At 44.5% G+C, this 24,623-nt stretch overlaps 1 protein-coding gene across 1 annotated transcript; it reads right to left on the bottom strand.

The window, feature by feature from the left end:
• Positions 1-817: 817 nt before the first annotated feature.
• Positions 818-23,130, bottom strand: TNFSF8 (TNF superfamily member 8). The gene is made up of 4 exons (XM_069770766.1): positions 22,794-23,130; positions 15,953-15,998; positions 7,274-7,345; positions 818-6,719 (listed from the first exon to the last, which is right to left on the bottom strand). Exons 1-4 carry the CDS (start codon positions 22,986-22,988, stop codon positions 6,322-6,324), a joined length of 711 nt encoding a protein of 236 aa, XP_069626867.1. The 5' UTR covers positions 22,989-23,130; the 3' UTR covers positions 818-6,321.
• Between the last annotated feature and the right edge of the window lie 1,493 nt (positions 23,131-24,623).

The following is a 24,623-nucleotide window of genomic DNA, read 5'->3' on the forward strand; positions in this document are numbered from 1 at the left end:
CTGGTTAAAAACACTCAAGTATTTAAGTGGCCACATATTTTTAGAGCCTCTTGGTTGCAATTAAACACCTGCTTGAAGTGAGGTCTACACTGAAGTGTTTCTCTGAGTCAGAGCAAAACTACTGAGCACTTCCCAGGTCTGAATTCCAAAACTTTAATTAGCATTCAACTAAAATGTTTAAATCATTAAATCTTCATACAGACATTTTATTGTCATCTGAGAAAAACAAAAACCTGCCAAGCACTAAAAAATCCTGCTAACTTTCTGCAAACTTCTCTGCATCTGTGAAATGCAGAGCTCTTACATTTTCAGGGCCAGATCTCCCTCTCATCACCGCCCAAGAGCACTGTGATATTTTCAGTTGTCTTTACTCAGATGCCACTGACTCAAGAGGAGCACAGAGTCAGACCCAGCCTCTTGCTCCAGTAATTGCTGCACAACCCCATCCCACTGCTGCAAGTGTGAACTGTGCACCAGGGGACCAGCCCCCATTCACTCTAAGCCATATTTCAAGCTCACAACATATTTAAACCAGGCAAAATTTCAGAAGCCCTTCCCTAGCCTTAGGACCTTAGTTAGTAAAAGGCCAACTAGACCCATGCATGAATGTTACTACAGGTGTTACAGGGGTCCATGCTCCCGGAGAGGGGCAGATGCTCGCTGCAGCCCCCTGCCCTGCCAAAGGGCTGCTGTGGCCCAGCATCAGGTGAACTCACCCATAAGGAATAGGTTTGGGTTTGGCTAGGCTGCAGGATCAGGTCTGGAGACATGCTCTGTGATGTATCTGAGGATGATTAAAGACACGCTCACCACTGTCTTATGAATCAGATGTGTTTATTCAGGAAAACACCCATGCCCCGAATATTTAAACTGCAATAATTAACATAAAACAATTTCATTTTACATGATATAATTATTTTGACATTTCAAATGTGTCTATTGCTAAAGCCCCCAATGAACTGTCTCACAACACAGTCAGGTTTATACATGAAAAAAATACCCTTTACATATAAAGGCTCTGCTATACTGCACACAATTCTGCTTGCCAGAGGCAAAAGTTCTGCTCTTCTACCACTGTCAAGCTTAAGGAACTTGGTTGAAGCCCCTGGAATTACATTCATATAAAGTATTAAAAAATTGCATAAAATTCTCATTTTTAAGCATTAAACTTATCCTTCCTCTAAAGCATAAGCTTTAGAAATACCTATTTTCAGATTGTTGCATATGCCAATATTCACTCACATCCTTGAAGTTAGAGCTTTCTGTAGAGCTCATTTAACTGTTCAAACAGGTGGGGTTTTTTTACCCCCAATTCTTCACACTTGTTTGGTTTCCTTCCTTTTTTCCCCTTTACTTTATATTTTATTTGCTTTTTCCCATCCATTTTTATGCGGAAATAGAGACTGAAAGAAAGAAGCAAAGAGAGGAAGAAGCAGAATAATAGAAAAACAATAGAAAAAATAGAAATCTGTAAACTGAAGAAATTAAAAAGATTTCAAATATTTGCTAAACAGTTTTAGATGAGAAAACAGTCACTTCAAAACCTAAGTACTGACTTGGTGCTTAATTCCAGAATGTTGCTCTCCCTCCATCAGTTATGGACATCTCCAAGCAATAGGTGCTGGTGGGAATGAAAATAACCTAAGCAGGCAAATCTTATTCTTTTGTGTCCATATATCTAACAACTTGCTCAGCTGGTATTTGTGTTTTACCTTACAGTTGTATTCTGCTGGAGAGCTGTGGGCTTTCCATGAGCCTCACACAGCCTCAAAGCACAGGCAGCACTCTGTGGGAAGCTGTAGAAAGTGTCCATAAATTAAATCCACAGATTAAAAAATCTTTGATTTATCTTGAATTGAATGAAGCTGTTGAGACTGAGGACCAGGTGACGGAACTGAGTAAAGACTCACTCAGCAGTTGAGGATGTCTTATTTAGGCAGCTATTTTGGGTGCTCTGACTCACCCCCTGCTTCACGCCGGCTATAGAGGGAAACAGGGATCCTAAATTTAGATGCTGTGGACATGACTGAATGGAAATGGTGTACCAATACTGCAGGATATCAGGAAAAAATGATGATGTCACCTATGGTGTAAAACATCCTCCTTTTACAACAGAGGAGGGTGGCTGCTGCCTGCAGCGAGCCCTCTGCAGCCCAGAGGGGATGCTGTGCGTGGAGGGGTCGAAGGCTCTGGGGGCTCTCCACCTTCACTCTCCTTGCGAGCACCAGACTTTCAGAATGTGCCGTGCTGTCCTTCTTTGGTCTCTAACCCTCCTCCACCCCAAATCTTCGGGCTCCTGGGATCAGTACTTAAAACAGGAATCAGGAATTTAAATCACTTCAGCTGAGCTCCCCTGGGAGTTGGGGCACTGCTGCAGAATGCACTCTTCCAAAACATTTTTCCAAGACTCTGTATCCTCACAGTCCATCATACTTTCTTGAAATTGAGCCTATTGTAACCACAAAAAAGGCGAGGCTGGAAGAGGTTTTGAGGTCACTGAGTGCAACTCCGGCTGTCACAGAGTTGCTCATCAGAATTTGCATTTTCACAGTTACTCCTCCAGAAGCTGCCTTTGCTTTGAGGTTTCCCTTGCTATCTGGACCAAATACAGGTCATATCACTTCCATTTTTTAAAGTCCTGTCAGCATGGGTCAGTTAGAGGTCTCAAAAAGCAAAGGCTTCTTACTAATTTTGCTTTTTCGTTGGTTGAGTGGTCCCTTTCTTACTTTAATTGCAGGATAGCATGCTTGAAAACAAATAGAGCTGCTTGTAATTTTTCTAAGAGCATGAGCAAGTGGCTGAGGCTTTTGCAGAATGCTGTTTGCTCTCCAGAGAAATCTGGGTGCATAAGAGGGGTGCAGGAGTGCAGAAGATCAGTGCACTATTGATCCAAGTGGGATCATAGGACTGCTATGCATTTTTAGGTAGCGCACAGCCCCTGGCTGGCCCATGGCACAGTAAAGGATTTCTCTCTAAGTGACTATCACATTTCCTCCCTCTGGGAAGTGCTGAAGAAAAGAAAATGAAACAAAACCAGAAGTGAAGTGAAGGCAAAACTCCCAAGCCCCTCAGTAAGCACTTGTGTAGCCTAAATAATGAATCCCTGTCAGATAAGCTGTGACCTAATTTTCAGATCTGAGCTTTGAGGAGTTTGGGTTCAGGCCAATTTCATGGGAGGTAAAGTCTACTTACAATCCTAGATTCAAAGTCTTCACAGCTTTGGTGAAGTTGAGATCCAACTCTGTAATCTCTGATATTAAACTTGATCTGATTTTGGTTTACTGCCCCCGGGTGAGCTTGGATGGAAGTGTATTGCATTGACTTGACTTCTATTTAAGTCCCTATTAAAATTTTCTATAGCTATTAACAACAGCCAGAATTAAACCAATAACACGCCTTTTTTCCTATCAACCAAGATTACGAATAAAGGCATGTGTTAACTCCCAGAGATGCTCCTCAGCTAAGCAGAAAGGAGTTTAAGAGTTCAACTTTTTCGGCGTCTGAGAAGGGCCAAGAAACCTCAACAGAGCAGACTTGCTTATGAGATTGCTGATGCTTCCTGTTTCTGGTCAAGTTAGCAACAGAGCACATGCACAGAAAGCCACACGTTTGCCACATCTGAGAACAAGGGGAGGAATTTTCAAAATTTCTCCGTGACTTCAGTGCTTTCAGTAGTCCCCCCCTTTCTCATGGACTGAGCCCTGTGGTGGGGAACCAGAGCAGGGTCTGTAGGTCCAAGGTGCTCCTCAGAAGAGTGAGGACCCTCCTGCAGAAAAGCTCGTCTGCTGCAAATGGTGACGCTGAGACTGTGGGAATGGGTTGTTCCCCGAAGTCTGTTGCTGTTGATGCTGCTGAAAAGAATCAGCATTGTGCAAAGGATCAGCCTGGACTTTTTCTCTTTAGTACAGGATTGTTGTCAAAAATGACCTGCTTCAAAAAACTACGAAATAAAAGAAGGAAAAAGGATGAAACAGTGAAGGGACTTCGAGTCTGCCAGAAAGCGTGGAGGCTGCTGCTTGGCTCAGGGCCTTGTTTCAGTGAAAGCTATTTAACGTTTTTATAACTGATGGCAAAATTGCATACTATGAATGGGCTCTTTTTATGGCTATAATTTATTCTTATTTCTCAGAGGCAACAGAGTAGAGGCCAGATTGCTTTATCCTGTGGTATTAAAAAGCCTGGGGCTGAGAAGCTTAGCACTGCTTTGTCAGGATTTTCTCCATCTGGCAAAATGATAGAATAAAATCATCCTATGCAGAGAGCTGCTTTATTTTTTGAAAGAATGGTCTTTCTCTTTCAATTCAAAGCCTTCAGGAAAAGGTGCAGAGGGGGTAGTATGTGTGAGTAAATGCATATTTTCATTCATTAGTTGCCTTTTCAATATTCAGGAGCTATGTTTTCTGACTGCCAGGCTTGCTTAAACTTCTCTGGGCATTAGTTGTGTGTATTCAGGTGGAGGCAGAGAGAAGTTAAAAACCCTGTTCAGAGACATGAGAGATTTATAGGGTCCAGAGGGGTGAGGAGATCCCAGTGGAGGTTACAAAGCCATAGGCAGGGTAAGCTGACTCTTGCAAAAATACATTTCTTTTCTTTATGGGGAAAAGAAAGAAAGAAAACATGGATTTAGTTTTCTTCTTTTCTTTTTTTTTTTTCCCAACCATTAATAGCAAAAGGAATTTTTGTTTTTGTCAATGTTTATCAAGACAGGAAGCAGGTATCTCTAGCAGTGACTCATATCAATTGCTTATCACCTTTTGAAAGTTTCTTGTGCATTTTGAAGTCACCTAGTCAATAGGACGAAACCTCACCAATACGTATCATGAGTTTCTGGTGACATAACGCAAGTAGCAAATTACTACTATTAGGAGTATTTTGAGTGTGCTCACACAAACTAAGCTACATCAGCTGACAACATAAAGTAAGCTTGAATAATAAAACACTGGGTTTCTGAAGGCAGAAACTAAATCTATGACTAAATGTTTTGATGTGAACAGTTCACCAAGATCTAGTCATGTAAAGGAAAGAAGGTATATGTATGCAAGGGGAAAAACTCAAATACCAGTGAAAGTAGACCTTAGTGGCATCTCAGGGATGAAGGGAAACGAGGAAAGAGTGAACTGGTACCAGTTTTTGTAAGTTTTTGATCACTTCCCTCCCCACACTGTAAGAATAAAATTTCAAATAAATGCCTGTGTTACTGCAATTCATAGAATAAGAGGGCCTGAGAGTACTCCTTTATCTGTCTTTATCTAAGCTTTCCAGTAAGCCAAAGAAGCTCAAATAACATCTGTTCTCTGGACTGCTCAAAGATCACAGCTCTCAGCTGAGGGCCAGGTCTGAAATTGTCTTTGGGAAAGTCTGGACCTCAGTTCTAAATCTTGGGTTTTCAGAAAGTGCAGGCGTTAGAAGTGTATTTACACACCAGGGTGGTGTGGTGTCACGCAGGGTACTGTTAAGCGGGCAGGACAGGAATTGAGGAAAATGTATCGTAATGAACTTTGCTATGTGGCTAGATTTGCAACTAGATTACTATTTTAATATTTGTTATTAAAAAGGTCTAGAAACCCCAGGTGAGAACAGAGGCTGAGCACTGCGCATACACAAAGTCTCTTCCCCAAAAGGCTTAATATTTAAATAGAAAAGATGGATAAATAGTGAAAAGGAAGACACTCGGAAGTAAATTGCATAAAGTCCGTAGCAGAATGCAGCACAGAAATATCCTGTAAGTCCCACATCTCCTATGTCCTGTCCCAGAGTTTTAGCTACCAGCCTGAGAGTCAATAATTTCATCATCTTTGCTTTCGTATGATCTATCCATAAACCTACTCCAGAGTTGCGGTTGCATGCTCCAGTTGTAAAGAAAGCCTTGATTACAAGCTCTGACTGTCAGTTTTTTGGAAAGATCACATCAAAATACTACTCCATAAAATTCAGTTAAAAAGATTTCCCCATCTCCTGAGCACAGGCACCTTGCCAGCAGTCCATTAGCCAAAAAGTCTCAATATTGCGTATTCTTCCCATAATCTGGTTACCTTTTAATCTGTGCTTACATAGTATCGTTTTGAGTAACCATTGGCAGATCTGTGGGTTATATTCTGGATAATCCAACAACAATCCTACCCTGAGCCAAACCAGAGGAATCTGTCAGGTGTGGGTCTTGCAGTGTTTTAGGTTTCGTTCTGGGACACTCACAAAGTTCCTTGTTTACCCTAGTGATGAGGTAAGATAGGAAATTTAAAATAAGATATTGCCTAGTAAAAGCAGGCTACTGTTGTTCAGAGAAAGTTAAGTCTGGGCAGCAGTGGGAAGTCAGAGAGCTGCTCACATTTCATCGCTGTACCTCAAGACCCCAAGAACGTTTTCATTGGGAAGAGAGATTTCATTCAAGAATTTAGGATGATTAAGTGTTACTGATATTCGGTCCTTCACATTCAGGTAAGTCAAATGCAGCTGGAACAAGGTCTTAAACGTCTTTTCTTGGCATGTTTCTGATGCGCACCATGTGGATAATGTTTGCCTGTCGACTTTGTCATTTACAAGGAGCTCTATCTTGAGGTCGGTAGGGCTGTTTGAACAGTTGGGAAAATGAAAGTTCAAGTGGCAATAGATCAAGTAGAGGCCTTGTTTCCTTATCACCAGCTCTTCGCTCTTGCACTGGATGTCTTCACAAATACCCTTCTCGACCAAGCTCAGTTTTGAACTGTTTACTGGATTGGACACTAGAAAGGAAAGCAAATAAATTTTAAAATGAGCTGCTGAGCTCTAGTGACCTGAATTCAGCTCTATGTGACTTGCAGCAATGTATTTTGCAGTAAATGGAGATACATGTTCTGTGGTTTTCCTGCAGGAAGCTCCAAGGCCCTGGCCAGGTGGCTGGGAGTTCCCGCATGGAAATGGGGTGTTAAAAAGTTCCAAGGACTTACACAGCCCTTGGGAAACCCAAGACAGGGAGATGCAGTGAAAATGTCCTTCTGCAATATTTGAAGGGAAATAATGGAGATGTATATTCATATGTTTGTGTGCAGAAGGTATCTCCTTACTTATTTTTTCTTACCGAGTTAAAAAAAAAAGTTTATATGTGATCAGATAGAGGGTTTACCAAACACACCCACATTTCAGGAAAGCTAAGGATTTTCTTCCTGTAAAAGGCCCATTTGGTCAAAAAACCTATTTGCCACTAAAACCAATTTGAATAACATGAACAGCCTGCTCTTCACCCAGCTCCGCAATCTCTTTTTGCCAACTCTTGCCCTCCACTGAGCTCCCCACTGACCTCTCATGTACGCAGCGGCTCTCTTGGTCGGGACATTCTGTAGGATTCTTAAATAGTCTTCGGAGGTGTTCCCTGAAGGAAACAACAGATTAAGTGACCAGTCCTGATTTTTTCATACCGTAAAATGCTGTCAGCATTTGGCACCTCACTCATTTGCTAGACCCGCGCTATGGACAAACTCCACAGCAGCAGCTCCAAAGCAACAAGCAGCAGCAGCTAGAACCGCAGGTAGGAGAGCTGGTTCTTACGCCTTGGCTGACAATATCTGATCTGCACGGGGAATTCATAGCAGTGTAACTCGACTGGTAAATTTCTAACAGTCTAAAGCTCTGGTAGTTGGCAGCTATCGGTCCAAGAAGTTGTATTTCTTATTCTCCCTCCTACAAATAGAAATCATAAGCGGGTAAGCTTAACTTAAGCAAATTATTTGTATGGGGCAATTACAGAAAGAAGCTTTCGAACATTTCACCGGAACACCGTTTCCGAAGATGGCTCTTCGGGTGCTTTCGAAATGTCGCTCCGTCCTCTCACGGCCCAAACGCCAGTGGTCGCCAGGACTTGGGGGAGGTCGTCGGCTGCCCAGGCCCGACAGCTGCCGGCCCGCGGGGCCGGGACCGCGGTCTGCCGGCCTCCGCCTCCGCCTCCCCCACGGCAGGGCAGGGCAGGGCAGGGCCGCGCACTCCGCCGGCGCCGCGGCTCGGAGCGGAGGGCGGCGGCGCGGCCGGGAACGTCCCCGCACCCGAAGGGCCGGGCCCGGGAGGCGCCGGGGCTGCCCCGCCGCCGAGCGCCCGGCGGCGGCGGCGGCGCGGGGGCGGCCGGCTCCCTCCCGCGGCCGCCGCCGGGACTGCGGGCGGCGGGGGGCCGCGGGGCTCCGCGCCCCGGCTCCGCCGTCCCGGCACCGCATCCCGCTCTCCCAGCCCCGGCGTCCCGGTGTCCCGGCTCCGGCGTCCCGGACCCTGCGTCCCGGCGTCGCAGCTCCTGCATCCCAGACCCTGCATCCCGGCGTCCCAGCTCCGGCATCCCGGTGGCCCAGCTCTGGTATCCCGGACCCTGCGTCTCGGCATCCCAGCTCCGGCGTCCCGGCATCCCAACTCCTGCGTCCCAGACCCTGCATCCCGGCGTCCCAGCTCCGGCGTCCCGGCATCCCAACTCCTGCATCCCAGACCCTGCATCCCGGTGTCCCAGCTCCGGCGTCCCGGCATCCCAACTCCTGCATCCCAGACCCTGCATCCCGGTGTCCCAGCTCCGGCATCCCGGCATCCCAACTCCTGCATCCCAGACCCCGCATCCCAGTGTCCCAGCTCCAGCATCCCGACTCCTGCATCCCGGACCCTGCATCCCTGCGTCCCGGCATCCCAGCTCCCGCATCCCGGACCCTGCATCCCGGCATGCCAGCTCCTGCATCCCGGACCCTGTACCCCACTGCTTCTCCTTGAATTTCACCTCCTTCCATCCACATTTCAGCTTCCCATCTGCTCTGTGTAAGCTTTTTCTCCTCTCACCTTGCTGGGCATTCAGTGAATGGCACTGATTATTCCTCCTTTATTTTGTGATTGTATAGAGCAGAGTTTGTACTGCCCTGTGCAGCCCACTGGCGCATGGATACACAGACAAGATACAGATTTGGGAAAATAGTGGCCCTGCTGCAGCTGTGGAAGGGATGTGCACAGGAGCTCAGATGGGAGGCTGGGAATTTCCTGTGTCTTATTCTACAGCTGAATACCAGGAAAAAAGTATGAAGGAGTTTCAGTAAAGCCTTACCAAATCATAGTCCCCTCTCCCAGGGTACACAAATCACCTAAGTTTTCCTGTGACTTGGTTTATAAAATCGGTGTAAGAGTCACCCACCCTACAAGGGTCTCTGAGGGACCAGTTAATACACAAAACTAATTTCTACTAAATCTTGATGCTACTCCATGACATCAGATGATGTATTTCTTGTTCCCTGCATGAACAAGAAGGAGTCTACTAAATGCAGAGTGAGACAAGGACTTTAAGTTGCACAGGGTTCCTGAAACTAAGGGTGCAAAAAAGAGATTCAAATCTCCAGACCCTTGCAGTATCTGCATGGCCTGATTTCTAAGACGTACTTGGTCAGAAGGATGGATAAATCAGGGAGAAGCTGGTCCCACACACAAGTCCTCCTGGTTGGTGGTTTGTAGCATTGCACCCTTTGCGCTCACTTTTGGAGAAGGAGGCTGTGACTGTCTTGAAAGAATCACAATCTTTCTCTGATTTTAGTAGTTTAAACAGCTTTGAGGGAAGCAGGTGCTCACTGCGCTCCAAGAATGAGTAAGTCAGTCATGTATCAAAGTCCCTTGGCCGCACTGGAAATCCCCAAAGAAAAACCAAAGCCTGCTTTCCTGGTGTTAGTGATGTCAATATAGTGTTTTAGTGAGTGAACAGACACTACAGAGATGTGGAGATATGGCATAGGATAGGAGAAAACCCTTCTGGCCCTTACTTCAAACTAAAGCTGTTAACAGTGGTAGCAACAGTCTCTGGGTAATGCAGTCATCACCCTGAGCCCACTCGCATTACAAGTGTCCTGCAAAAAGGGAAAGTATTTTTACAGAAACTCGGTGGCATTTAGGGGGTTTACCTTATAAAGCAGAAAATCCCCTGCTCCTCAAGCCGACTTCGGAAGCTGCAGCCCTGCAACATCTACTAAGCAAGCAAAATGCTGTACCTGCACACAAACAGCCTGGTGCTGCCAGGAGCCCGATCAGCCATGAGCTGTCTCAGGATATTCATGGCATCTCTCAGGATCTACCCCTCACTGACCTAGCTGTACTTTGCATTTCCAAAGTTGTACTTTTATTGATGTCAGCAAGTTTTGTTTTACACCGTTTATTTGGTGACATCAGCTGTGTTTCTGAGAAGGCAAGTTATGGAAAAAAAATTGTTTTATAGAGATATTTCCGGTTCTCAGTCTGCTGAGGCAGCTTATAACTCTTTTCTAGTTTTATTTCTCAGGTTAATTCTTTTATCTGAAACATTTCAGCACAAGCCAGGATAGACTGAAATTACTAGAGTTTCAGGACTGATCGATGGATATGTTCAATCACATCGCCTAATTGGCTTTGCACTAGTAACAGTGTAAATCAGAAGTAATCCCACTGAAGTCAATAGGATTACATGAGTTTAAAAATACTGTGAGAAGGAGGAAAAGCAAAGCCACATTTGGGACTAAGTACCAAGGAGACCACACTGTTTTCATCATCTGCTCTGATGCACGGATGCTGTAGATCGGGCTGCTTTAAGGAAGCCTGCTGATAAGGAAGGAGCCTTAGCAGGAGGCCATTTAGGCTATTTTGTCCTAAAGAAGCTATGAGGAGATAATTCACTTTTGTTTTCCTGACCCTTTTTACCATAGGATGAGCATCCAGAGGGTGCAGCCCTGAGGAAAAGGGCCAGAGCTTTCCATGAGCTTAATGCAGCTTTTCCCTACCAAGCCAAAGGGGACGCAGCACAGGACTGTGACATGGGACTCGGAGGAGCTGCAGCCTCACTGACACTCCCCTGATTTCCACCTGCCGTGCAAAACAGAAAGAATCTCATCAAAACACAAGAGGCCCCTCTCCAGCCAGGAGGAACCCAAGGGCTGCAGGACACGTGGACATATAGCCAGGTCCAAGGAGATGTGGCTCTGCCCGGGGAGCTCTCCTCACTGCTGGCTGCCTCAGTTTCCCCACCTCTGAGATGGGTTTAACGGGAGCACGGACAAAGGACAGTGAAACCAAGGGCTGAAAGTGGCATGCCAGAATGCAAAGTATTGCTACTCAGGCACAAAATGCCCCTCAAATGGGGTCTCTGAAGCTTGTCCTAGTACTGGTCACCTCTTAGGGTGAGATTCCTCTCCAGTGCGTATGGCATTGCAGCTAGCTGGAGGCTGAGTGTGGACGGGCACAAGAGCAGGTCAAAAACCTGAACTTACTTTACAAAGTAAAGAAGTACGGGCCAGCAACAAACAGCTTTCAGTTCCTCTGTACCCCCACCAATTTAAGTGCTTATAAAATTAGGCAAGGTGATTTCATACATCTCTGTCAGCATGCTAGAGTTAGCAGAACTTGCCTAATTTTATTGCTCAGAAGCTGCCATCTGAAGTCCCCGCAGCTATCTTTAACTCTCTCCTTCCCGTTAAGTGTCCCGCAAACAGCTGCCAGCTGGCACTGACGGACTGTCCCCACTGAGTGATGCTGTGACAAGTGCCAGCTGGGCGACGTCCTCTCCTGGGCTCAGTGGCGGAGCTGGGCTCTGCTCGTGGCTGTGCCAGTCACACATGCAACGAGTGCCTTTGGTCCTCAAGAGCCCAAGGACTGTCACACTGCTCCTGTGCATTGAAAGGGGACTGAACTCAGCTGCCAATTTCAACTCCTTCCAAAAATGTAAACTTTAGAAGTATCCCTTTTTTTCCTCCAAGTTTAGGAAGAACCTCTTACAAACTCATCACTGCACACCTGACTACTGCAAAACTTGGAGAGTTTAAGGCCAAAACTATTCAAGTCTCTAGCCTACTCATCAGTATAGCATAGGTCACATAATTTCTTGAGCTATTCATATATATATATATATATATATATAGACATATATTCATCTATAACTTACTTTTTAAGTATTGGGAGACCTAACATTCAGCATTTTGTAGCAATACCAATCATCTCATTATTAATTAAATAAGTAACCAGCCCCCGTTATGACTAACTGGAATCCGTCTAGCTGCAGTTTCCTCCGGATGCTTGCCTAGGATGATGCCTGTGCATTCTTTCTAGCATTTGCAAGCCCAGACTTGTCAAACTTTTTCCAGCTGAGAAACACAGCTCATCTGCCCTGACCTCCCAAGAGCGGACAGCACCTTACACAGTTTCACATATATGCACACAAACACGTACATGTACTGAAGTGAGAAGGCAAAAATCTACACCGTCTAAATGTGAAATATCCATTTCTGAAGAATCCACCGTCATGGGATTTGTGACTAACAAATTTTCATTAGCAATTTCATAAGCAATTTCATTAGTGTTGCACTGGGACAGTTCCAGGCTGAAAGAGACCAGATTTAGTTGCAGAAGGCCAAATTGCACTTAGAGATATTGCCCCAAATCTGGAAAGGCTTGTTTGCTTCACTGGCTTCAGCTTGATTTGCTCTAGGGTAGCAAGGATGTGTACGTCACCTGTATTATATTAATTTATCGGAGCCAGGTTTTTATTTGGGAACCTATTTCCCATTGAAACTGTGAATGGGGTGCTAGATTTCCTCTCCTGGTCTGTCCATCAACTGCTAATGGATCTTACTGCCAGACAAAAATATCTATAAATAGTGTGCATGCGTATGTATCTGCAGGTTTTTCCTTTTATAAATGAGAAAAGATTTTGGTATCATGTCTTTGCAGTTCAAAATAACAACAAAAGCCATCAGTCCAGTATTACAACATTTATGGGGAAACAAGGCTCGGAGAGGACAGCAAGGAGATGATGAGGGCTGAACCTTTCCAGACGTTGGCAGGTCATAAATTTCTCTATGACTTAGTTTTCCCTCTAAAAAATGAACTTAACAATAATACCTCTCTGGCCCATATTAATATATATGATTTGATATTTATGAAATGTGGATGAGTTTCCACAGAGAAATACTTCTACAGAAAGACTATTTCATAAACATTTAGTTCATGATGAATGTAATTCTTTCCCCTTGTTGCTCAGGTACTCCACTGACAATGGCACAGAGGATTTGAGGAGATTGATATCGTTTTTCACACAAACATTTAATTAGCTGACATTGCATTGCTCTCAGCTACTGCTTGTGGATTCCTGCAAACCCATCCATTGAAGACTAACAGCTGAGTCAGGGACATAAACCTTCTATAAATCTGCTTTAGTGCCCACTGGTGTTTAGCTAATAATAGAACATAATCTCATTGGAAATCTAAATGAAATCATCGTGTTTTTCCTGCTTTAATATTACAAAATTAATTCTGAAATGCAGCCGTGTCTGGAGCACTGTCCATTTGCATTACAATACAGTCTCTGCCTGAGTGAACCCCAGCTGTTCGCACTAGCACAGTCCTGCATCCCCCACTAGCATCTTCAAGATGTTTTGTACAAGTAGGTACTGATAGAGGGCTGGAGCAAGGCTGAGCACCCGGCTGGCAACTTGGCAATGCTAACTTTTTGCTTGCCTGCCCATTTTTAAAATGCAGGGTTTCAAACCCTGGTTTGAACAAGTTGGGTACAAAATACATCCAAATTACACTATCAACTTCTGGGCTGCCTGAGAGGCAGACACGGATCCAAATCTAAATCCACAGCAACTTCAGCCTCACCACAGTCCCCATCGGGCAATGTTTCTTACACTTCGGTTTCTTGCTGCTCTGCAGCTGCTGGATGGGACCTTGCAGCGGTGGCCACAACTCCCTGCTTAGAAGTCAGCAAGCGATGCCTGGCAGCATATGAGAGAGCTCCCTGCAGAGGGGGCCTCAGTAAATTACCCACTGGGATATATTAATCAATTAGCCCTGCTTTATGCATTTTAAGAGAAAAATAAAGGGCCATTGTAATTCACTCACACTCTAATGCTCTATTACCCTGCCAGAGACATACAATAGAGACTGATAGGCAATGAGGGGTAGGCTGATAGGGCACTTACACCCATCGCAAACAGCTTTCAACAAGTCCTCCTGCCTTGTGGGGTTTCTCTATCATTCCCTCCTTTGTCTTTCACTAATGGCATCATCTCAGATTTAGCAGCAGAATTCAGACCAAGAGAGCAAGACCCTGTAATTGATATTGACCCAAAGACAGAAAGGTTTCTGGCTAATGAAACGGCATCTCGTACATTCCTGGAGACAGCGCTTTCCTCCTGCCTGGCACCTCCCAGTTAGTGATGAGGAGAAAAAGCAATTGGCACAGGTTGCCTGAGATGAAATAAATAAATAAATAAATACATATACATATACATATATATATATATATATATATATATTGCAATGCACTTGTGAATTAGTGACACCTCTCCTCCCTGCACAGGGAATGCTAGTATCACTTGTGCTTTGCTTTGAAAAATGCTGACCTACAGATACAGTCTCTGTGGTTTCTCCTCTGTCAGTCACTAGACTCCACACTGACAGCATTCACTACCTCTTCCTAACTGGTGGTAAAACTCAGCCATGAAAACCAGCACAGTTGTGATGATTTCTCTGAGGTTATGGTGGTTTACAAGTGCAGAGGTTCTGCTCTGGGGCCCTACCGCCTTGCAGCCGCTGGGGACTCTATATTGTCACTGGGGATTGTGGGCAGCAAGGCTGATGCTTTCCAGCCCACTGGGTTTGCAAAGCTCCTTTTTGGGCACCTTTTGGGATGCACTGGAGTGGGGCTGTGATGTGACTGTCCAAATGCCCTTATTCAAATCTGCTTGTATGTTCAGACCCTGCTTTATTTCTGAGGAACTTCAGGTACAAAATAAAACACTGTAAGAGTTATGAAAGACTTAAAAATACTTAAGGAGCTACTTAGATTGATAGAGAGAAAGAAATATGTGCTTAGGATGTCCTAGGGACATCCTAAAGGGAAAAGAAAATCCTTCCAGTTTACAGGAATTTTAAAACATAAAAAATTATGGTCAGGCAAGAAGTGAAGTCCTCAGGATGCAGGGACCAGTTTGAGACTTGTGGGCTATGAAACAAGCCCAATATGGAAGAGTCCTCTATTCAAAACTTATCTAAGGTAGAGTATGCATTGCCCAAATGCTGCATTATGTCACCTGTGTGCAAAAACGCAGCTGCAGGAAAGATGGTTACATGATTAGGACTCTCTGGACCTTGAACTTCAATTACTTCTATTTCCCATTCTGCCATAGCTTCTAGATGAACACTGTGCTTTGTTTTTCCCATCTGTAGAGTGAGAGGCAATGGTATCTCCTATCCTCCACAACTGAGTATGAACTTGTATTTGCAAGAAGTCAAAATACTTGATGCTAAGGGCTGTATAACCAGGGAGGCAATGTCAATGAAATAAACAGTGCTTCTCCTGATTTACACTAAGGAAAAGCAGAATCTTGGTACACTGTCTCTGCTAGTCTAGCTGGACAGTTTTTTCCTATTTTGGGTTCCCTGTGCTCATACTCTGCCTGTTTTAATTCCTTGCCTTGTGCCTCTTGCTGCTGTTCTCCACTTGTGCCTTTTAGACCTACCCGTTCCCTCCTCCCTTTTCCCCACAAACCACTGAGAAACACATGACAGGTCTAGGCCAGAGGAGTACAGGAGGAGTTTCAGTTGTTTTGAAATATGTACCAACACATTTGCACCCATGCCTTGTGAAGACGGGGATGTTACGCCCACACATGCAAGAGCCAGACCTTAAAATAAGACCTAATAGTCAGGCTGATGTTCACATCCTCTGGCAAAACGGCTCTCTTGCAAAGACACCTCTGGGCACATTCAGACATACTTGTTATTTCCTTAGCCATGCACTGGTTTCCGGAGGTGTAACCGAGTAATTTGAAAGCTTTTTTCTTCTTCTTCTTCTTCTTTTTTTTTTTTTTCTGTTTTCCCACTACCTTGGCTTTTCACCAAGAAGAGACTTTATGGGAAATGTTAAGATGCACAATTGGCTTATTTGTGATCCTGGGCAATATTTGCACTGCAGATGAAACAAATCACATGTATTATTTAGGTGTCTTACCTGTCGTGATAGGTTTTGCAATGCCCTCCATGGCAGGATCAGCTGCCTGAAAGAGAAGGGATGGTTATTCTGGGAGCAGGGCATATACATGTTCAAGTACAACCCTGCTTTAAAAGTGTATCTTCAAAGTTTCTGTTGCATGCTGTGAAGGTAATACAGAGCCTGTTGTGCAGGGAGCCAGTGCCAGGCACTACAGAGCATATGGCTTCTATAGAGCCTCAGAGGTCAGTGAGAGATTGCTGCAGAGCAAACAGCTCTCTGCACTCATCCAGATACCATCCTCAGTCATCCCTCATCACAGCCTGTTTTTTTCTAACATAGAAAAATCTACATTTCTGACACAGCCAGGAATCCTCTCAGTGTGGTAAGAAAAGTGTGTGGTTTTTGTTGGGGCTGTTTTGGAAGCACAAGCCCTGAAAACCTCACTCGGTGGCTTGCAAAGCTTGGAGAGAGTAGGACAGAGTGGGACTGGACATCCCTGGGAGCCAGTGTCTGACCCGGGGAGGCCAGTAGCTGGATGAAAATAAAAGCTGTAGAGCCCCAACACAGGTCTGAGAGTGACAGTGTTGTCCTGCTTCACGTCTCCTCCTACTTCTTGCTGGGATGTAAGCCCAAGGGTCAAAATGGCATGAGAAATGGCCCTCAATTATCATGGCCTGAGAACTTCTCAGGAAACAAACTTCAAGTGTGAAATATGGTAGGCTTCATCTTGCTTCTGTTTTATCACACCTCTCTGCCATCCAAATACACAACCCTGAAGCCTGTGCTTGCTTGTAGATTACTTCCACACAAGTAAAGTCACTGACAGCTCATAAACATCCAGCATGGATGGATGCCCAAACATGCCCTCAAGGAGCAAAGAAATTCTCCCAACAGCTGAGGAAAGACACTGAGAGTGCCTCAGTTCTTGAAACTCTGTGTCATGTCCCTTCACTTACACACACCGGGCAGTCCCGCAATGATTTCAGTGTCAGGGAGTAGGTTTTGCTCAGGCTAGCCTAAAGCAGCTCCTCTTAGCTGGATGCCAATTACCTGGGCTAATTGTGCAGGCTAGCCAGGCCAGATCCAATTTAGCTTAGAATCATAGAATATCTGGAATTAGAAGGGTCCCACAAGGTTCACCAAGTCCAACTCCCTGCTCCTCACAGGACTACCTAAAACTCAACTATATGACTAAGAGCATCGTCCAGATGCTCCTTGAACTCTGACAGGCTGCTGTGACCACTTCCCTGGGGAGCCTGTTCCAGTGACCAACCAGGATGTCCAAGAAGAAGAAAGTTGGGAAGCTGGTACCAGCTTTAGCAGAACATCTAATATTTCCTGCAAGAAATGAGGCACACCACGCGTGTGGTGGGAGACAACTTCATCCACAGTGCTCTTAAAACATAAACACTTTATTTCTCTGTGTAAATAGGATAATGCGTGCTGTGGGGAGAAGGAAGATTGTTGGACAGTGAGAGAAGTTATGTTGTATCTGTTCGTGGTATTTAATGTTCTAGCCTTAAATGTTTAAGAATACTTTTAATTAGACTTTGACCTAACGAGACCATGTTTTCAACCGTGGCTAAAGTGCAGAACTGCATCTGTTCCCGGCAAAGCAATGTTATGCTTTGGTCTAATGCCAAATGCTGTGTCCTGCACACAGGTGGCACAGGTGCTTCAAAATTTGGGTATCTGTAATATACGATTTGTTAATTTTCTCTCCCCAAACCTATGTAAAACAGGGGAGAAGTTCTCTGTTGAGAGAGTATTTCTCCAGGTGATCTTCCTAAGCTGTACAGAAAGGCTGCTGGGTTAGAATAAGAACGCAGAGCTGTAGTTTGAAAAACCCAGGCATTTCCAAGCTTTTTGGTCCCCTACACAACACCCTCCCTTGCAAACTCTCATGGATCCTATGCACCCATATTATAAAATGTGGAACTGAGAACAGTCTCGGCTGAAAACCGTCCCAAGGACCACCTGCCAGAGCCTCTTAGTTCCCGTCTTGGACCCTTGCCCTGGGCTGTCCCTCTCACATGCACTCAGGACACAGGGAAGCATTACTTTTCAATGCAATGTATGAGTGTTTCTGCCCTCTGCGGAGAATTAAAGGCATTTTTGCATGAGACAAAGGGGATGCTTTGTCCCCAGCTAGATTATGCTAAATGAAATCAGGCAGCAGATCCACTGCCACCTGTAGAGAAGTGTTTTGTGAAGTGACTGAGACATTTTCATCAGTGAGGGGTTCAGCTTGCAGCCCTCCCTTGAAGATGGCATGCAGGACAAGGCTGATGGCTAGCAGCTTCCTTTGCAGTCAGGGCAACAGAAACAAAATTAAAATGTACTAATGTATTGTGTTCTCACCTGGGAAGTCTCCCAGTGGGTGAAAACAGCAGATACTAATGCAATCTATTTTAGTGACAGTTGAGTAGATATTCAAATAAAACATCAGAGCTTGCTTTGAAATATTACTAGCATTACTTCTTTCTTTTCTAATAGCAAAAATATTGCACGTAATGCTGTAATTTGGAATGCAAAGAGCAACACAGTAGGAGCCCAAACAGATTAAATTCTACAGTGCCAGCTCAGGGAGTATTCATAACAATGAATTTCACCCTGTCTGGAGTGATCTGAGTGCTGATGATGAAGGATCTCAGTCTCTACTCAGCAAGCAGAATAATTTGGGTTTGCTTCATTAGAGAAAATGATAATGAGGTGCCAGTGAAATTCATTTCTTTCTTCTTTCCCTTAATCATTTTACAAGAATTTTTCCCAAGCTAAGACAGACTGGTGCTGCTAGCGGGTCATTCTAATGTGTCAGAACTGACCATTTAACTGGAGGTCTCTGAAGTGTGTTATCTGCCTCTAGAAAGTCCAAGAGAACACACTTCCAAACCACGGTCCCCTAGAAATTGGCCTGGGGTCAGCTTAACTAGGTCCAGGGCTCTTCCAAGAGCATGTCCACGCAGCAGCTCTGCAGGGACAAGCTCTTCAGCCTGCTGTCCTTGAAGGAAGTTTTGCCATTTGAAAAAAACCCTCAAGGCTCTCCTGTGTTTCTGCTCAGCCTCAAACCATCGTTATCTGTCTCTGGCTGAGGGGAAGGAAGGCCATGGCACTTTAGGTAGGTGGCCCTGAGATGCCAAGGGGCAAAGGTAGAAATGAGACATGAAGACTCCAGAAAGCGGAGTGCCATCTCCACAGCTGATCTGATAATGAGCATCACAGGAAACAAAGCCCCGTGTGAAATTCAGTTTTTCCGGTACTGACAAAACCTATTAAAGTGACACCTCTAGACAGCAGGTGAACGTTACTGGACAGAATACCAATGGCAAGAGCTGGAACAGTGCAGTTTTCTTTTAAAATGCCTCAGTTGTTTTCCTGTGGTGTTCAACAAGTGGGAAATCTGCTTTCAGGGAAAATTTTCAGTGTGGGGTTTTTGTTTTTTTTTCTTTTAATTATTATCAGGATTGTCCGCCAGAGGGGGCCAATAGGCACCGATTGTGTCAGTTTGTGGCAAGATTATTTTTAAGCAGACATAAATCACCAAATAGTGCAGGAACATGCTAGGTGCTGCAGGAGCAATTTTTGGTTACAGCAGTCCCACTTCTAAAGGGGTTTTACATTTTTCACTCCAGCAGCCTTGAAGACTAGATCAGCAAATATAAATAACTGCACTGAGTTTTAGCATTTGTCACCCTCGTGCCTTAATGGTGGTGAAATATTTGCCCACGCAGTTTCTAGGTTAAAAATGTGAAGTCTACAAAATCCAGAGCAGTGACGGACTGTCCCAGATTACGGGCTTAGGACATTCACACAGAATTTGTTCACAAAGCTAGCTGGCCTAGGTGTCTGATACAGTATACCTTGCAGTATAATGTAAGATTTGCTAGGGTCTGTGTGTCTTAAAATTACATTTGTCTAGTCCTTGCTGCCCCATACTCTTTCACTGATTTTACATATATCTCTCCATATACATAAATATCTACATAGACGTGTATTTATACATATAACCATCAGCAGTGAAATGCAGCAGGCAGAAGGGTAGAGATTTTAGCACTTGTATAACAGTGTTAAGAAAAATTAAGGCTACAGACCACCATCCAGTGACTATTCTTATTCCAGAGAAAAATAAACTCACTTGTGAAAGATCAAGACAAGTGAATAGCCTGAAGCCAAGCATTTCTGCAGATGAAAGCTCAAGAAATAAACTGACTATAGCACTGCACATAGTTAGTTCCAAAAAACGACACTTCCCAGGTCTGACACTAATGTGCTGTGCCACTCTTATTGAAAACAAGGCATAAAGGAAATTTCTTGGGGTGTTGGAAAATACAGGGCGGGGGGATAACGAGTATTAGAAGTGCTGTTAGATTCAGAGAAGTGGCTTTGGAATCATAGTTGCTTTTTTGTTCTGGTTTTCTTGTTGGATTTCTAGAGCATCTAGATTTTGGGTGATGCGGATGCCTTGTTTCTACACAGTTTGATTTTCCCTTTCCAATTCATCTTCCTTCATCTTAAACCAGGCAAGTGTAAATTCATCAAAACAAAGACAAGCAGCCAGCTTCCATGTACCTGCAATGGGGCTAGGGGACTGTGGGACCTGCTTGCCACCAGAAGCCTCCTCTTAATGCAGTGGTACCCAAGGCATAGGTCACAAGGCCTTCATTGTCCCTCTAACGCTCTTTTGAACAGAGGAAAATAGAAGGTTCAATCTCAGCTCAGCATAGGGAGGGCATAAAGTTGCCACCATTGCCCCTGTGGTCAAGGACTACTCACATAATCCAGCTGACAACATCTGGAGAGAAAACCAGATCCTCCCAAGAGGCCGATCACACAAAATGTTGGTCATCTCTTCAGAAGTTACAAAGAAAATAATTAAGCCAATTGATGATGCTTTAATCCTTACAGCAACAGGACTCAATATCCACAGAACTCCAAGAACCCCCCAGACCCCTGGTCCTGGAGCTGCTGAAGTCAACACTACAAGATGCTCATCCCAACCATAACTGTATTTACCAAAGGAGTTTGTGCCTAGCCTTACGCTGACAGTGTGACCATGACCTAAAGTGTTTTTGGAGCAAGCCCTGGAGTTTCTTGAGGAACCTGTCTCACAGAATCATCACTTGTTCCCTGGTCTGGAAATTCAAGACCAGTCAGGGGTGGAGAATGACTATGCTGCTTCTGAACTTGGAGTCTTTCAGGTCCCTGAGAGGAAGAACACAAGTTACACTTTTACTGCCAAATTCCTCTCACAGCGTAAAATTGCTGCTCGATTTTATTTGTGTTTCTCACACACCTCAGCCTCCTACTTTCTCCTTCAGCCAAGCTCATTTCCAAAGCAGCTGCAATAATGTCATTACTCTTTTAAATGAAAACCTTGACTCTTTCAGTAATATTGTTCCTCTGGCAACTAGTGTAACTGTGTTTATCCTCATGGAGAGGTAATTTAATGCTTACTTTCATAATAAGTACAAATGAAAGCCTCATTATATAGGAAAGCTGTGGCAATACTGTAATTACCCAGGCTGTTATTTTAAAGATCTCCCTTAATGTCCCACTATTTATCACTTGAAAACCCCCATGTCTCATTCTAACTGTGCCCAAACTGCTTCTCTTTTGGAAGAATGCTGATTTCAGGTAAATGACTCCTCTCTGGTGCAACTTAAAGGAGTATCAGTCAAGCCTTCATGGTTTAATTTCTGGGTAACGTGCATACACAGACACACAGATTGCACGGGGTAAATTTAGTAAGAGAAAATACTGAGCTGAAAGATCATTTCTGGTTTTCCATGGCCAACTTCCTCCAGCTGCCCCGCACTAGTGCTTTCGTTCTATGAATAGTGGTGGAGGTACTTCAGCACTTAGATTTTTGCAATAAGATTTCAAAGCCTGTAAAAGTTCTAACCTGGCATTTTACCCTGGTGAAGTTCACGGCAATGCTCCTGGTCAGATTAGAAATGCACTTTTTATACTCACAACCACCTGTACCTCTGCCCTGGCTGTAACTGTCTCACTGATTCCCCATTCAGCCCCAGATTCACTTGAGAGCAATCATCTTTATTTTAAGAAGAAAAAATGTCTATAGGCAGAGGGAACAGTTGTTTTTGTGAGACCTCACCTCACTTAAAATGTCTGTAAGGCAGAGGGAACAGTTGTTTTTACGAGACCTCGCCTCACTCACATCCTCAGTCATCCTTGCTATAGCTCTACTTTTGCATTAAAAATCACAGCCAAGAACAGGACTGACACAAAAGAGAGCAGCAGTGAGCTACTTTGCCCCCATCCACTGCTCTAGGTAGTTTGAGAGAGCTCTGCTTCACCACATCACGGTGCATCCCAATAGACAGCACCACACTGTATCACACATAGAGATGTCTTGTGTTACATCCATTACTGAAATTTATCATTATTTCAGAGGAACACACGTAGACACTACCAGACCATCTCAGACAGTGGTCACTCTCCAAAGAAGCAACAGGAGACACATGCAAAACCAGGTAGCAGACACTGAGGCACTGATCTATCTTCTCTCCACCTCTCCTCCTAACTAGGCAGGACAGAGGGTGGCTTGCGTCTTGGATTATGAGCTTTCCACTTCCATTTACAGAGTAGAAAGTGCATGCTAGAAATTAATGCTGCCCATGGAGTAAGGTCTTCTTTTTTTGAAAGTTCTTTTCTCTCCCTCTTTGTTTCATCTTTCTCTCCCCTAATTCATGTGGGTGCATTTATAACAAGAGGCAGCGACTGTTTTTCTGGCCACAGAATAATTTTTGAAAAGCAGTAGGTTAAAGAAAGAAAGAAAGAAAGAAAGAGAAAAGGAAAGAAAGAAAAGAGCCAATTAATAAAGTAAGAAATTTCTTACCGTCCTCTGAACAACTAAGACCATGATGGTGGCTAATGCAAAGACGAGTAACACAACAAGGGTAGCGATGGTGAAATACAAACTTGTTTTGTTAGTGGCTCCAAGCCTCCTTGAAACGGTGTCTTCATTCTCATGCATGGCTGATTCATGAGAGTCCTTAACCTGAAAAAGTGTTTGCTCTTGTGCCGAGCACATTCTTATATAGCTCTCAGGGTACTGCTCTGTATCTCCGCTTGATCGGGTTCAAGCTGCAGCCCATCTCTGTTCCTGGCAGGATTTTCCCCCTTCATCCTGGCTCATGTGATCTGGAAAAAAAACTTCATCACTTGTAGTACAAAGAAAGAGGGACCTGGGGGCGTGAAGCAGGACGCAGCTGTGAAGAGGGGAAGGAGCTTCATGTTCTTGATCAGGGATTTCGCGACGACAGTCTTGTATGCTGCATCAGAGGTTTCTGATGTCAGAAGGTGAATAGTTACCAAGATCAGTCCCCCCCCTCCACCTCCTCCCCCACCACCACTGGCTTTCTGTGAAATGGAGAGCTATGCAAATTCTGTTTCATTTTATACGCAGTGCAGCTACAGTTTGGTACAGTAAATCACCCCAGAGCTCTGCCTTCCTGTTGCACAGAGTAACCTCTTCTTGTTCCCAGTAGCATCCCAGAGCTGCGATCTCCAGAGCTCTGTGTTCAGAGCTGACCTAAGCTTGGAGTTTGATGACTGTTGCTTTTGCCTGCGAAGGTCTGGAGATGTTGGGTGAGATTTTCATTGAAATATTTCAATGTGTCAGGAAGACATCTCTGATGCAGGATAGGAGTTCTAGGCGGAGGCATAGAAAGAAAGCAGTCACACCAAAGCAGCTGAAAGCATGATGTTAGGATGTGCCCATGGAGACTGTCTGTATTCACCTCCCTGCCCTGGCTTATTTGCAGCTAGCGAATTAATGCTCATTTCTCTCCTGTCCACAAGCCTCTCCTCTGACCTAGCCTGGGACTACCACCCAGCCATGGGGCTTCTCACGGAACTCAAATGAGATTTCTTTAATGGGAAACATTCTTACTTCATTCCAGTGTGGAAGGACCAGTCATTTCTCACCCTGCATTTTTTGTGTGAGATGACTCCTCTCCTTCTGGCCAGTCCAACTCGAAAGACATTTGGGTGTTTCTGAAAATTTTCACAGTTAGATGTGTGTCCTCTTTTGATTTGTATCTATGCAAGCCATTTAACTCGTGTAACATGATCAAAAAGACTGGGAGTGTTATTTCTCAGCTATTTCCAGTTCAGTAATACAAGGACATCAGAGACGCCAAACAGGATCTTACCAATGATCCATCTAGCTCAACATCTTGCATTCAGTAGAGGGCAACAAGGGATGCCCTGGGAAGAATATCAGAACAGAAAAAGGAGGTATTTATTGAGTATAATTCTCCAGTTTCCTCTGATTTGGGCTCGTGGGACTCCTAAACTGGAGGTAGTACCTTTCTATTTTAATCCAATTCTTCTTTATATCCGTGACATTATAGAGTCCTGGCATCTTACTATTATTACTACTATCTTTAATAAAATCACTAAAGCACAGCACTACAAAGGCTTCTATAGATTTCCAAAGTAGTGTTTTTCAGAGCGTCTCTTATCACCGTGGAAACAGGCACAATCCATTTTAAGCAGAGACAAAGGGAAGCAGCCTCCTCTCCTTAAGGATGAGACAATAGTTTCACTTGGTCAGGCCTTCCTCAGGAAATCTGTCACTCAGGCCTGACAGGTTGGATGAGGTGGATCCTCACCCACTGGGTCCTGCCTAGTGGATGCAAAATTTCTGGATAGCTGCTAGCAG

The sequence above is a fragment of the Haliaeetus albicilla genome, chromosome 26 (assembly GCF_947461875.1).
Source record: "Haliaeetus albicilla chromosome 26, bHalAlb1.1, whole genome shotgun sequence".
Classification (NCBI taxonomy): Eukaryota; Metazoa; Chordata; class Aves; order Accipitriformes; family Accipitridae; genus Haliaeetus; species Haliaeetus albicilla.

Coding starts and splice junctions, on each gene's coding strand:
- TNFSF8 (XM_069770766.1), bottom strand. CDS start 22,988: ATGTGCTCGGCACAAGAGCAAACACTTTTTCAGGTTAAGGACTCTCAT. Junction 15,999..22,793: donor TCTTAGTTGTTCAGAGGACG/GTAAGAAATTTC, acceptor CTTCTCTTTCAG/GCAGCTGATCCTGCCATGGA. Junction 7,346..15,952: donor TGCAAAACCTATCACGACAG/GTAAGACACCTA, acceptor TGTTTCCTTCAG/GGAACACCTCCGAAGACTAT.